At 30.3% G+C, this 14557-nt stretch overlaps 2 protein-coding genes across 2 annotated transcripts; both read right to left on the bottom strand.

Annotated features, from left to right (window-relative positions):
* Positions 1-2062: 2062 nt before the first annotated feature.
* LOC113372141 (myosin heavy chain, non-muscle-like) lies at positions 2063-2856 on the bottom strand. The gene has a single exon (XM_026612462.1). The coding sequence runs from the start codon at positions 2518-2520 to the stop codon at positions 2149-2151; it is 372 nt and encodes a 123-aa protein (XP_026468247.1). The 5' UTR covers positions 2521-2856; the 3' UTR covers positions 2063-2148.
* Positions 2857-4128: 1272 nt separating this feature from the next.
* Positions 4129-14352, bottom strand: LOC113372138 (SUN domain-containing protein 2-like). Its single transcript, XM_026612459.1, has 6 exons — positions 14234-14352; positions 5197-6406; positions 4926-5130; positions 4704-4866; positions 4520-4632; positions 4129-4428 (listed from the first exon to the last, which is right to left on the bottom strand). The coding sequence occupies exons 2-6, from the start codon at positions 6000-6002 to the stop codon at positions 4186-4188; spliced, it is 1530 nt and encodes a 509-aa protein (XP_026468244.1). The 5' UTR covers positions 6003-6406; positions 14234-14352; the 3' UTR covers positions 4129-4185.
* Positions 14353-14557: the final 205 nt, after the last annotated feature.

Raw genomic sequence — 14557 nt, 5'->3', positions numbered from 1 at the left:
TTAATAATTATTTTGAATTTTGCTATTTTTTATTTGTATCTCTGAAGACGACTGGCTTTACCCAAAACTTTCACATAAATAGGAATTTAATGGTTTTTGAATTATTCAAATAGGTTAATCCGTGCTCCCGAAATCGTCGACGAAAAATTGTATCCGCACATACATATACATACACAAATTCATTTTATCTAAGGTATTAGGGGGTTCAGAAATCTTTGAAACGTGAAAATATACATTAATTTTTTTGCTTGATTTTTTTGCAATTATTATAACTTATCCTGTGGGAAGTTAATAATATACAAGTCTACCATTATTTTTCAAAATAAAATGTATAATTTACTTAAAAAATACCGATTTGAAGAAAATTACATTATTAGAGTTGTTAAGTAAATTAGAACGAAATCATTAAAATGTGTTACAAATACAGGATAAAAAAATGTAAGGAAAACCAGTATTCCTAATTTTTTTTGTGTTTAGAAATATGATTTAAAGATTTTCTGTTATTCTAGTTAGTTATTAATTTCTGGACAAATTACTTGAGAAGAAAGACGACAAAGATATGTATTTTTTTTTTAATTTTCGCTTATCTCAAAGGTAAAAGTAGGAAGAATTATTAAAAATATGATGAGATATTTTAAACTAGTGGTGTATGGCATTGTGCCCTAAGGTAAATTGCTGGAACAAAAATAATGAGTAATCAATCAAAATTGATCAATGATTAATAATAATTGTTTTAATTTTTTTTTATTTACATTTGTGAATTACAATCTGTCGTTCTTATGCAACATTCAGTAATTTTGATGGTTTTAATAAACCAAAATAAAGGAAAAAAGGTCGAAAGGTCATCCATTGGTGATCGATTCAATGTTGGATAATTGTTTTAAATATTGCTATTTTTTCTTTGTATCTCCGAAACGACTGGACCTGCCTTTCCCAAAAACTAATCAGCAAGTCTCCCTATCAATAGGAATTTAATAGTTTTTGAATCATTCAAATCGGTTGATCCGTGCTCCCGAAATCGTCGACGAAAAATTGTATCCGCACATACATACACACACAACCATTTTATCTAATATGCCAGGATGTTAAGAAGGTTTTGAAACGTAAGAATATATATAAAAAAAATCATTTTTGATTTCTTTTTGCAATTACTGTAATTTGCCCTACGAGAAATTTATAAAATACATGATTGCCATAATTTATAAAATAAAAAGTATAATTTATACATAATGTTGAAAGACAAAAATACTGATTTTAATAAAATCACATTCTTAGATTTATTCAAAGAAAAACAGGACGAAATAATTGAAATGAGTTAAAAATGCAGGATATAAAAAATTGTAAGATAACATTTTTCCTAACAATTTTAAAGTTTAAAAATATGATATAAATATTTTCTGTTATATATTATTCTAGTTAGTTATTAATTTCTGGAGAGTTAAAACAATAATTCTATTGCATAAAAATTGAAGAAACTTTAATTGTACTAAATTTTTGGAACTTGTAATGTATTTGTCTACAAAGTCAATAATAATAATAAAAAAAAATGGAACTAGGCCATTCTTCGTAGGCCTATAATATTTTGGGGAGTACATTTAGACAAATTTCGTTAATTAGGAAGAAAAGGACCAGCTGATTTCTGTCAAAAACTAATCAAAACGATCCCTAATATCTTTAAATATCATTAAATAACTTTAAATATTATCAATATGGTTTCAGGATTTTCTCAACGAAAATTTTTGAACTTTTTCATTATAAAGAAATGACTGGGCCGATCTTGGGCCGATCTTCGCTCAAAATTTACCCATATGAATTCTCATGGGGTTACATCAAACAAAATTAAAAATTTTGATATCAGTGCAGGCGTTTTCGAAAAAACGTCGACGCAAAAGACAAATTAGAGGGATTTGAAACAAATTGGCGAGAATATGAACTTCGGGAAGTTAAAAGTATATAATATATTTATATATAGGAAAAGTTTTATTCATAATATATAGATTTAACTCCTTATTCAAAGTGTATTTATGATATTGGCTGTGTATAAATTCGCGATTCTATATATAATTTGAGTGTAACCGTCCCCGTAATCATTCAATTGACAATATCGCCCAAGTTCCATAAATACACCCTGGAGACCCAAAAATAGCATCAAATCAAATTACTCACATATATCAATCCGGAATAATATCTGTCCTTTATATTATGCAAAACGGACGCTTCGTTCAGACAAGTCAATTCTGCCATATCCTCGACTTTGTCGAATTTCGGCGGATTCATCTTTTGAATGTCATCCTTGTTAACCAACTGTCTTTTGCCAGTTTCGGCGATTTCGACCTCGACTTCGTCGCCCTTTTCGGCCTTGATGCCGGCGGCGACGAAGCCCTGGCTGTCGTGGGGCACCCAGACAAGCCTCTTCTGGGTCCATTCCGCCTGCGTCGCCGGATCATTGAAACTGTTCCTGTCGACTGAGAGGAACTTTAAGTCAGGATCGTAACGATCTCTCAGCTCGTCCGCTGCCATTTTGTGTGGGTAAGTGACTTTACTGTCCGTTTGTTATATTTCACACGAATAAAGCATGTATACGTATGTAGATTATTTAGAGATACATATATTTCAAATATACTATCTATCACGGCACACGGTAAACACACAACAGTACGTTTTTTTGTAACACTTTTTTTGGGTTATGTATGTACGATAACACGGTTCTTACTATGGTAGGTAATTCAATAAATACGCGCACATTTGGATGAATTTATAATTGATTTGTTGAACTGTGAATTTTTACTAATTGAAATGTAATAAAAATGTTATTCGTAATAGTTTCGTGAGCCGCAATTTCGACATGCAGGCGCGGCGGTTAAACAATATGTGACTGAAATTAATTGTAATGGCGTATGCGGCGTCTGACAGTTCGAGACGGACGTGAAGTTAGAAGCGCATCGGCGGCGTGTCGGACGAGCCGACGCCCTCGGCGGCAAAAAACGTTACATTCAAATGGTAAAGGACACATTGTGAATGAAAAATTACACATACTACTATATTAGTCGATTTTATTATTACTACGTTTAGTATTAAGACACTTTGTGTGAGTATGTAGATTATAAAATGTTATTTAAAGCAAATAATATAACTTATAATACACTTTTAAAGCAATTTCGAGCCTTAAGTAACTTAAAAAATATGGTAACTTCACAATCATTAAGTATAATTAATGTATACTTTGTACATATGAACAAAATAAGTTTCAAAATCCAACTAAATCACAGATTCTATAAAACTATACATTAAGGCACAGTTTTACATACTCTTGTTTTTATGACAATTGAATAAAATGATTAAACACACAAAAAAGCAAAGGACATTCATTAATTGTTATAGAAATTAGTAAAATTCTCATTTGTTCATTCATAATAATAAATTGTACAATGATTAAAATAATTTATGCATCTCTAAGCTAACGAATGTCCCAATAAAATTAACATATTTATACAAAGATAAAAACTAACCAGTAGTGAACACAATCAAAAACATATACACCCGTACCTTGGATTCATCAGACTAAATTAATGTTATTTTAATTGAACACATATGATACAATACATATGTAAGAAAATTTTATATAATGTTTGTTTTTCAAAAGTTCACTTTGTTCAATTTTCATCTTATAAAGTAGTGTTAACTAAATTCTTTTTGCGTCAAGTTATTTTTGTGAGGTACGGGTGCACACATAAATATAAGTACATGTAAGCATGCATTAAATTAATGTACTTTGTTTATGATTATAAATAACTTATTGTTGTGCATAATCGATAAATGACTTGTTTACAAATAGAATTATAAAAAAAATTGCTTAAAAACTAATATAATTTGTACATTTTATGTTTGTGTTAAAATAATGCATTATATGTGAAATTTGAGATGGAAGAAAATTCTCACAGGAGAAAATTCATGAATATATATATATATATATATATATATATATATAAAATATATATTTATATACGAAGCAAGACATTTGCTTCATTAAAATTCATGAATTTAACTCCAATAATGAATATCTATATTACATACAATGAGCAAGACAATGTTGATTACAAATAATCAATAACCCATTATCTTACCCATAATATAATTCCTTAAAACTACCTATACTTAATATTTACATGACCGTTTGAAATCTAATCATCGACTCCTAAACTTTTCCATTTCATCCTTCGTTATGGGTGTCCCGTGTACCCTAAATCTGTACAAACATGAAAATACTGGATTGCCATGATTAGATTCAACTCTGAGTTCAACAATATTAAAATACTGCTGATTTGTTTCATCCGATTTGACTTGGAAATATTGTAAACTCGGCCCGTCGTACTCGTACTCGAAGTAGCCGAAGAGAGAGGGATTTTGATCTTGTTCTTCTTTCAAACCCTGAGAAGAAAAATAATACAGTTGATACACTATCAGGTCAAAAAATTGTTATTGAATAATTCCATTATTATTAGGTTTTTTTTTATCTTACCCAAACTGAAAAGTTCCTCGGTGCAGAATCAATATTTCCATTAGCAACCAATTCTTTAGGAACATGCTCCATTGTAAAACCAGTTACTTGTATTGGCAAACTCAATTGCAGAACTACAAGACAATAATAACATTTTTACAATACTTGCTACACTGTATAACCCTATATTTATTAAAATAAAAACCTAAATATCCAGGAAAGGACTGGAACGCCCAGCATTGTCCAGGATGAGTCCCTGGCGTTATAGCTGTCCTCGGTGAGTTACTTGAATACCACAATGGTATGTTGAACCAGGTATACTGGGCTGTCCTTGAACTATAGGTTTCTGTACAACGTGTTGTTAAAACCTGACCAAAGATAAAGCAATTAGTGATAAAACTACAGTTTATTTTAGAGTTTTTGTTACCTGTCCGCCTCCACTTTCTAAAGCATAATCAACCAGGCCGGTTTTGTCAGCATCATATTTGGCCAGAGCTTTTCGAACAATTTCCTGGACATCAAAACCACTTAGATCTATACTTGACTGTGAAACGGAGCCTCTGATGGAATTTATGTTATTTGTGACATCGTTCTTTAGATCTGCATGCATTTTCTGCTGTTTCTCATCATACCTAAAAAATAATTATATATATATATATTATTATTATTATTATTATTATTACCACTAATTAATTTACCTCAAAATAGCCAATTTAATACTGTCTCCAATATGTTTCATAAGTACAGCAGCACTGGCATCCATCGTACTCTGCGAATCAACTTTCACATTATTCCTGAGTTCGTTCAACTTATTCTCCAAAACATCCTTGGCCAAAAACGCTTCATTAATCCAAGCCTTGAAACTCACTGAATTATTGTTAACATCATACCCCAGAATATCAGAAAGTAATTTTTTAAACTCGATATTCAAACTACTCAGTTTCTCTTTAAACTCGACACGAACTTTAGCCAAGTCATCCTTCAAATTTATCTGCTGTTCTTTTAATATGTTAACAGTATTTTGTAATTTAACAATATCAGTTTCCTGGTTCATATTTTTAAGGCGTTCTATTTCTAAATTATTAGCACGTATTTGCTTTTCTAAATCGAACAAAACCTTTTGCTGGTTTACTAAATAATCTTTGTCTACATTTAGGCCACTTTGTGTAACAAGATTTTGCAACAAGGGGTGCTGAATGAGATCTTGAATGAGAATAGATACATCAAAATTTTTTGAATCTAGTTTCATAGTGCCTGATTGTAAAGCGTTTTTGATTTCCTTGAAATGTGCAGGAGTTAAAACTAATTTTTGTGGATATTCATTTAATTTTTCACGCACCAAACCGGCAACTTTTGTAATAAAGTTCGAGTCGTAAACAGAATTTTGGTGTAATTGAAATTCGTTCTTGATGGTATCGGATATTATTTTTAAATTTGGCTGAGAGACTAAGGAATCTTTAACATAAGCTGCACTGTTATCTTTTAAATATCTATCGACGTACATATCTATCCTGTGGTACAAATCGCGATCTGAAATTCCTGACCCCAAATTTTCAAAATGACTAGATTTGACTTGATCGTTTCGACTCCAAATACCAGCAACTACGCTTATAAAATACAATAAATAATCATAGCAACTAGAAATTATATAAAAAATACTCTCTGTTAAACTACTATAAATGGCACTTGCAAATTGTAACGACCGGGAAACTAAATCCAAGGCACAATTTGAAAAATATGAACACAAATTTAAAAATGACGCTCCTGGGGAACTCAGGACTTCCAGAGTTGTATCTGCAGCATTTTGCAAATAATTGTAACTTCTTTCGGGCAAGGATTGGAGGAGGTTTAAGGCTTCTTCACTTTTCACCGAAAGGTCTTCTAGTGAGTGCAGGTAAAGCCAAAGTGCTGAAAAATAAAAAAAAATATATAAAAAATACTCTAAATATATATTAGGGTGGTCCTTAATAAGGACATTTTCGAATTTCCTTGCTCCCAAGGGCTCAAATGGTTCCAAATTGATAAAAAAAAATTCTCTGAAAGTTTCAGCTCTTAATATTAACTTTTAGATAGTGCGCGATTCAATCAAACTTCGTATGAAAATAGCATGAAAATTTTTTGAAAATTAAAAAAATTTTTTTAGGTATAACTTAGCGACAAATGAATTAAAAGTGAAAAAATCGAGTCATTTTTTATTGAAAATTCGACGCTTTGCAAAATTTTTGAAAATTTTTTCATTCTATTTCCATACAAAACTTTGATTTAATTGCGCACTATCGAAAAGTTAATATTAAGAGCTTAAAACTTTCAGAGAATTGTTTTTTATCAATTTGGAACCGTTTGAGCCCTTGGGAGCAAGGTAATTCGAAAATGTCCATATTAAGGACCACCCTAATATATATATATATATGTAATATTTTTGCAGCCCAATCGTCGAATTAAAAAAAGATTAAATAACAAAATTATTTATTCCGTTAAACGTTTCGACACTTGATGTGTGTCATCATTCAGTAATCCAAAAAACATATAAATTCAAAGTTGATAATAAATATAAATATATAAAAAGGGACAAATTATATATAGAAAAAATTAATTGTGATGTAAAATTGATTGAACACTAAAATTGTTTAAAATAATAATAACTATTATATTAACAAATGAGAAATTAAAGGAGCACATAGCGGTGCATTATGAACACTGATCAAGGTTACAAAGCAAGTGTAGTGATGGATATAATAGTTATTATTTTACACAAAATTAGTGTTCAATCAATTTTACATCATAATTAATTTTTTCTGTTTTTCCTGGTTTGGTATGTATAATTTGCTCCTTTTTATATATTTATATTTATTATCAACTTTGTATTTATATAATATGTTTTTTAGATTACTAAAAGATGACACACATCAAGTGTCGAAACGTTTAATGGAATAAATAATTTTGTTATTTAATCTTTTTTTAATTCGACGATTGGGCTGCAAAAATATTACAAATATGTATCAACGTCGACAAAACTATCATATATATATATATATATATATATATATATATATATATATATATATATATTCACAGACAAATCAATGACTGTAATTCACTATTTGTATCATTGATCTATCTTAAACCTTCAACCAGGCATTCAGAAATTTACAGAATACAATCAGTTAGTATTATAGTTAAATAATTTAAATTTTCATAAAATATCTATGAACTTCTGAAGTCTGGCCGAAGGATATAGAAGTAGTAGCCTGAAAACTCACCGATTTGAAGTAATCGTGTCCTGATAATATTTCTTTGGTCATATTCTCATTGCGATCACAAACACGCATACATATAAAGATAAATTGCAAATTATAAGCCGAATAATAAAAAAAAACATATGACTGAATGTGAAAATTATAATTGTGTTCCACAAATTATACTTCGATAATAATGTTTTTTCAAGTCTGGTCTCAAATTTCAAAATTTCTAATTTACATTATTCAATTATCAGTTCGACTTAAATTCGATGCAACTCATCTATACACATATACATGCTATTTATTGTCATTTTTAATCAAATTTCTCGACTCCATACCCTTCGACCAGACTTTCTCAAATTCATCTTGATCCTTTGCAGATCTTCTTCAGCTCCCAGCTTGGATAAAAAAAAGGATGAAAAAGGATCGGGAAAGGATATTTATATAAAATATTATAAATATTCATTTCTTTACAATATGAAAATAACGTAACGCATAGTTTCAAAAAGTAAGTTCTGTATTCATAAACAATAATTTGATTCTATTATATAATTTAAATATATTGTATATTACTCTAAATATTAATTGTGTCTTTCACCAAACAAGTCATGATATAAAATATGATTATATATGTAATATTTATATTTTTCTTCTTTAATTATTATATCGAATTTAAATAATATACGTTTATAAATATAATACAGTGCAATTGAGACAGTGGTGTTGGAAGTAGTATAGAAGAAATTGCTGATGACACAGAGAGTTTTGTAGAAGAGTTTTGTGATGATGATGGTAGGGATACGTTCCCGGTTATGGCTCATTTGGAAAGAAATAGAGACAATTTAAACACCAGCAAACCTAGAAAACAAACAGCATGTGGACAAACAAACCCAAAAAAAAGTGTACGCGTCGAACCCCTCAGACAGATCCAACCTGCAAAATAGCTTCAAGCAAATGTGACTTAGAACATCCTGAACAAGATTCAAGTTTACGCTTACCAAAAAGGATAAATATCACAATAAACAGAACTATTACAAAGCCTTCAAAAAATTTAAAACGTTCTGTTGTTAAAATGAATGTATACAAACAAGTGTCCAGATTGCTCAGCAGAGTTTAAAAACTCCATTGCGCTGCGCAGACATAAAATAACTTGCAAAGGGGATGGTAATGTTGTGAAAACGAGACCCATATCCAAGATCTTTAATAAAAAAGAGGCTGCCAACAAGGTTGGTAAAGTGTGTAGAAAGGAATTCAAAACACATACAGGTGAACAACGTCAAAAGCAGAGTTTAAAAACTCTGTTGCAAAAACAACTTGCAAAGGGCAAAGGGCAAAGGGCATGGTAATGTTGTTAAAACGAGACCCATATCCAAAATCTTGAATAAAAAAGAGGCTGCCAACAAGGATGGTAAAGTGTGTAGAAAAGAATTCAAAACACATACAGGTGAACAACGTCAAAAGCAGAGTTTGAAAACTCCATTGCAAAAACAACTTTCAAAGGGCAAAGGGCATGGTAATGTTGTTAAAACTAGACCCATATCCAAGATCTTGAATAAAAAAGAGGCTGCCAACAAGGATGGTAAAGTGTGTAGAAAAGAATTCAAAAACACATACAGGTGAACAACGTCAAAAGCAGAGTTTGAAAACTCCATTGCAAAAACAACTTTCAAAGGGCACGGTAATGTTGTTAAAACGAGACCCATATCCAAAATCTTGAATAAAAAAGAGGCTGCCAACAAGGATGGTAAAGTGTGTAGAAAAGAATTCAAAACACATACAGGTGAACAACGTCAAAAGCAGAGTTTGAAAACTCCATTGCAAAAACAACTTTCAAAGGGCAAAGGGCATGGTAATGTTGTTAAACGAGACCCATATCCAAAATCTTCAATGAAAAAGAGGCTGCCAACAAGGATGGTAAAGTGTGTAGAAAAGAATTCAAAACACATACAGGTGAACAACGTCAAAAGCAGAGTTTGAAAACTCCATTGCAAAAACAACTTTCAAAGGGCAAAGGGCATGGTAATGTTGTTAAAACTAGACCCATATCCAAGATCTTGAAATAAAAAGAGGCCCCAAAAGGATGGTAAAGTGTGTAGAAAAGAATTCAAACACATACAGGTGAACAACGTCAAAAGCAGAGTTTGAAAACTCCATTGCAAAAACAACTTTCAAAGGGCACGGGTAATGTTGTTTAAAACGAGACCCATATCCAAAATCTTGAATAAAAAGAGGCTGCCAACAAGGATGTAAAGTGTGTAGAAAAGAATTCAAAACACATACAGGTGAAAAACGTCAAAAGCAGAGTTTGAAAACTCCATTGCAAAACAACTTTCAAAGGGCACGGTAATGTTGTTAAAACGAGACCCATATCCAAAATCTTGATAAAAAAGAGGCTGCCAACAAGGATGGTAAAGTGTGTAGAAAGAATTCAAAACCATACAGGTGAACAACGTCAAAAAAACGTCAAAAGCAGAGTTTGAAAACTCCATTGCAAAACAACTTTCAAAGGGCAAAGGGCATGGTAATTGTTGTAAAACTAGACCCATATCCAAGATCTTGAATAAAAAAGAGGCTTGCCAACAAGGATGGTAAAGTGTGTAGAAAAGAATTCAAAACACATACAGGTGAACAACGTCAAAAGCAGAGTTTGAAAACTCCATTGCAAAAACAACTTTCAAAGGGCACGGTAATGTTGTTAAAACGAGACCCATATCCAAAATCTTGAATAAAAAAGAGGCTGCCAACAAGGATGGTAAAGTGGTAGAAAATAATTCAAAACACATACAGGTGAACAACGTCTGCCCGGTTTATTATTACAAAGCCTAAAGGTCCTACCAAAATTTAATACGTTATGTCGTTAAAATGAATTTATACATGTCCAGATTGCTCAGCAGAGTTTAAAAACACCACTGTGCTGCGCAGACATAAAACAACTTGCAAAGGGGATGGTAATGTGATTAAAACGAGACCCAAAAACGAGGTTGGTATTTTTATAAAGAGGTGAACGACTTGAGAGACAAAATCAAGCCCAGCAAATCTCTAGAAGTCCCCAAAATTTAAGTAAAACAAACAAAGAAATGTTGCAGCAAAAACGAGAAAAGAGAATGTTTCCTAAAAAACTAACCAGAACCTTCAAAGCCCTAAACCAAAAAGACTTCACCAAGGTTAAAACCAACTTCCATTTCAAAATTCCTAAACCGACAGACAATCCAATCTGCCAGAAAACAATTGATCTCATCCGGGTTCCAGAAAATTAAGCCCATAATAAATTATATATATATATATATATATATATTATTTTAGTTAAGCACGATATTATATTATAAACGTATTATGAATAATTATCGTTACTATTTTGTTTTTAATAGATAAATAAAAATGTGTATATATGTGTAAATCGATCCTGTTTAGTGAAAGACTCTATATACCATATTAGTACGTTCATAATGTATTTCTAGAAATAATTTAAAACTAGAATCAAGAAGTAAAATCAAGCAAAAGCACACACCAAAACATGAATTAAAGCACAGAGATTCAAACAACTTTAAATTATTATATTATAAATAAGAAGTAAAAATTGTTATATTGATATTATAAAACTATTTTTTTATAAGGTGTGCACAAAGCTTTTAGTAGAGTGCTAATAATTATTATAATTTGTATCTTTTATAATCTCTATATATTTATAATTTTCAATATTTTTTTTAAAGTCAAAGCAATAAAAATTTGTAACAAAAAATATGCACAATCCCTCGACTCGAATAAAAAATAATCTAATATATATATATATATCTATATATATATATATAGTATATATATATATATATATATGTTTTGTTCATATTTACCGGAAAAAAAAAAAAAAAAAGTATGCCTGGCTGGTACTAAAACTGAATATGTGAAATGTAAATCTATTTAAATTATATATATATATATATATATATATATATATATATATATATATTATATATAAATTTATAATTGTTAATCTTAACTCGATAATAGTTATAATTAAAATTTATATTATTTTCAACACATTAAATAATTGCGAAGCTAGAATATATAAAATATATTAAATTTAATTTGTACTCAAAATAAACTTAGAATATATTATTTAGAATTCATTTCCTCGTGCAATATAAAATAAATTTTAGTATTCCTTGAAAGTTATAGAGCAAATGTTAAGCATTATTTTTGTATTTTAAGATATTAGTTTGCGTTTATAAAATGTATAATCTACAAAAAGGGTACGTATTGCTTAAAAAAAAAGAGAGATCAAATATTCAAGTCTTTACGATGATTGGATCAAAAGTATTAACCAGCTCGTTACTACAGTTTTAAACATTATATTGTAATTAAAATGCTCTAATGTAACCCTAACTATATTAAAACCCCCCACGAGAACTTTGTTCATCCTACAACTAAAAATCAACCCTTAAAAATCTCTATATATATTAATTAAATCCATTCTATTTAAGCACTATAAATTGGTAAATCATCCTCCTTGCTCCACATATTATCGAGTGGCATCATTAGAATATTCTTTAACTTTCGTCCAATAATCAGAAAGTTCATTAGCTCCATCGTGAGCTATCATTTTTGTATATTCGACAGAATCTAATACTTTATCGTACATTATATCAGGATAGTATGAAATTGGATGTTCGAAAGGATAATATTCAGAGAGTTGGACAGGGCTTTGCAAGTATAAAAGGACTCCTGAAAATTATTGTAGAAATGTAGAGAACTTGAATCATACAAATAGTATATTAAGCTTGCTAAACTAAAATTTAGTTGTAAGTCAAACTTTTTGAACTGCAAATATATTTAAGGAAGTATTCTGGTATACAGACAAAAATTTTATGCAATTTTTTAAAGGACGTGAAAAAAATCAATATTTATACTAGAATTACAAGTTATTAATTGATGTTTTGAAGATATATGAAACAAAATAAAATTTAACTAGTGGTGCATGGCATCGTGCCTTAAGGCAAATTACTGGAACTTCCCGTACCGTAATAAAATATTCGAGAAATTTTAAACGTTTGCAAATATATTATTACAAATACTGTAACTTTCATTATTTTTGCTATCTGTTATAACTGAGCAAATCAAATGTAAATCAAATCAATTTATCTCCACGAACATTAACATCGTTGTTTCATTTCGAATTCCATTTAAAAAAAAAATAGTTGCCTAATTACACAACATTGAAAAAGTGCTCCTGTATAGTCACAGTCTAAAAGCATTTGCAAAATATTCTGTGCGACATTTCTACTTATAATGTGCTTAGCTGGCGGCATTTTCACATTTTTCAATAGTTTTCACAAAATTGGAAAAGTGCTCCAGTAAATAAACAGTCTAAACGCACTTGGTGAACATTTGTACCAGAGTGGCGCTAGACTGTGCTTAGCCTGGTTAATTTTTTGAATTTTTATTCCGAAATTACAAAAATATTTTATGGATGTAAAAAAAAGATGTAATAATTTTTTATCCTCAAAAGCAATTGTTTTGTCAATACAAGCAGAAAGTTTTTTTAGATCATTCAAATTGGCCGCTTAATTCTCTCAAAAACTGCCCATTTTTTGCACATTTGCTCTGTATCTTCGAAATGGCGGAACCTGTCTTTGCCAAAACTAATCACCTTCTCTCCCAATCATTACAAATTGAACGTTTTTTAGTTCAATCAAATCCGACACTCTGATCCATCAAAAACTCGATTTATTCTGCACTATTTGCTCCGTATCTCCGTAACAGCTGGATCTACCTTTGCCAAAAACTAATCAGCACATCTCTCTATCAATAGGAATCGATTGCTTTTTGAATCATTCAAATCGGTTGATCCGTGCGCCCGAAAACGTAGACGAAAATTCCGGACACAGAACACACACACATCAATTTTTTCTGAGGTTCAGAAACCTCTGAAACGTGAAGATATACAAAAATTTTCGTTTTCGATTTTCGAAGATATGCAAAAAAATAATAATTTGAATAACGTCGCTATCGTAATAATAATGAAGAGTTACAATAACTTTTTTTTTCACAATAGCAAATGTCTCTCAAACACAAATTTACAACTTGTTTTGATAAGCTCGATTTTTTAAAAATAGTAGTAAAAGCAGAATTTTGGATATGAACGTAGTTTATACTGAAGAGAAGTCTATTGCAAGAAGAGAAAAAATTGCAAGTAAATCGGTTCGGTAGGAGTTGAGAAATCGTGAGTATCGTACCGAAAAAGACAGTTTCGAGAAAAACTGTGAATTCTCGTGGTCAACTGCTATATCTCCGGAAATATTTTTTAAATTTTTAATTTAAATTCTTGAATAATCAAACCATGATAATATTCCAAAAACAAAATCGTTCTTTTTTAATTCTAGATCAGAATACCCCCTTAAATAAATATTTCAAGGTGAAGAATATGCAAGGCACTTCTTAAGAAGTATCAATTTTGCGTCAATCAAACATTGTTAAATTGTAAATAATAAAAAAAACTCACCGCAAAGCAGCAACAAGGGAAGCAATAGCAGCAGAACCAGTCCACGTTTTCTCGATCTTGGTGGAGTTTCTCTTCCACAAACAATTTGCAGTCAAACAATGACACCAGGGTGATTAGCCAATAAATTGGCTAAAGAACCATAAGACACCATTCTGTGTCTTTGAATACACCTTGAGAAGAAACCTGAAAAGAAATAAAGGGTAAATGTTATTTTGGATTGAGGAAATTTTCCAAGGACACCTCTTTGTGTGAATAATCGATTTAATCATAAATCGGTTTTAGAATTAAAAGTGTCATACAAGTATACAAAAGTTTTATGATAAA

Source organism: Ctenocephalides felis, unplaced genomic scaffold (genome assembly GCF_003426905.1).
Source record: "Ctenocephalides felis isolate EL2017-DRISC unplaced genomic scaffold, ASM342690v1 CF-g0.4_SCAFFOLD_01604, whole genome shotgun sequence".
NCBI lineage: Eukaryota > Metazoa > Arthropoda > Insecta > Siphonaptera > Pulicidae > Ctenocephalides > Ctenocephalides felis.
This window is presented reverse-complemented; position numbering and strand designations above follow the sequence as displayed.

Coding starts and splice junctions, on each gene's coding strand:
- LOC113372141 (XM_026612462.1), bottom strand. CDS start 2,520: ATGGCAGCGGACGAGCTGAGAGATCGTTACGATCCTGACTTAAAGTTC.
- LOC113372138 (XM_026612459.1), bottom strand. CDS start 6,002: ATGTACGTCGATAGATATTTAAAAGATAACAGTGCAGCTTATGTTAAA. Junction 4,633..4,703: donor GTCCTTTCCTGGATATTTAG/GTTTTTATTTTA, acceptor ATTGTCTTGTAG/TTCTGCAATTGAGTTTGCCA. Junction 4,429..4,519: donor CGAGGAACTTTTCAGTTTGG/GTAAGATAAAAA, acceptor TTTTCTTCTCAG/GGTTTGAAAGAAGAACAAGA.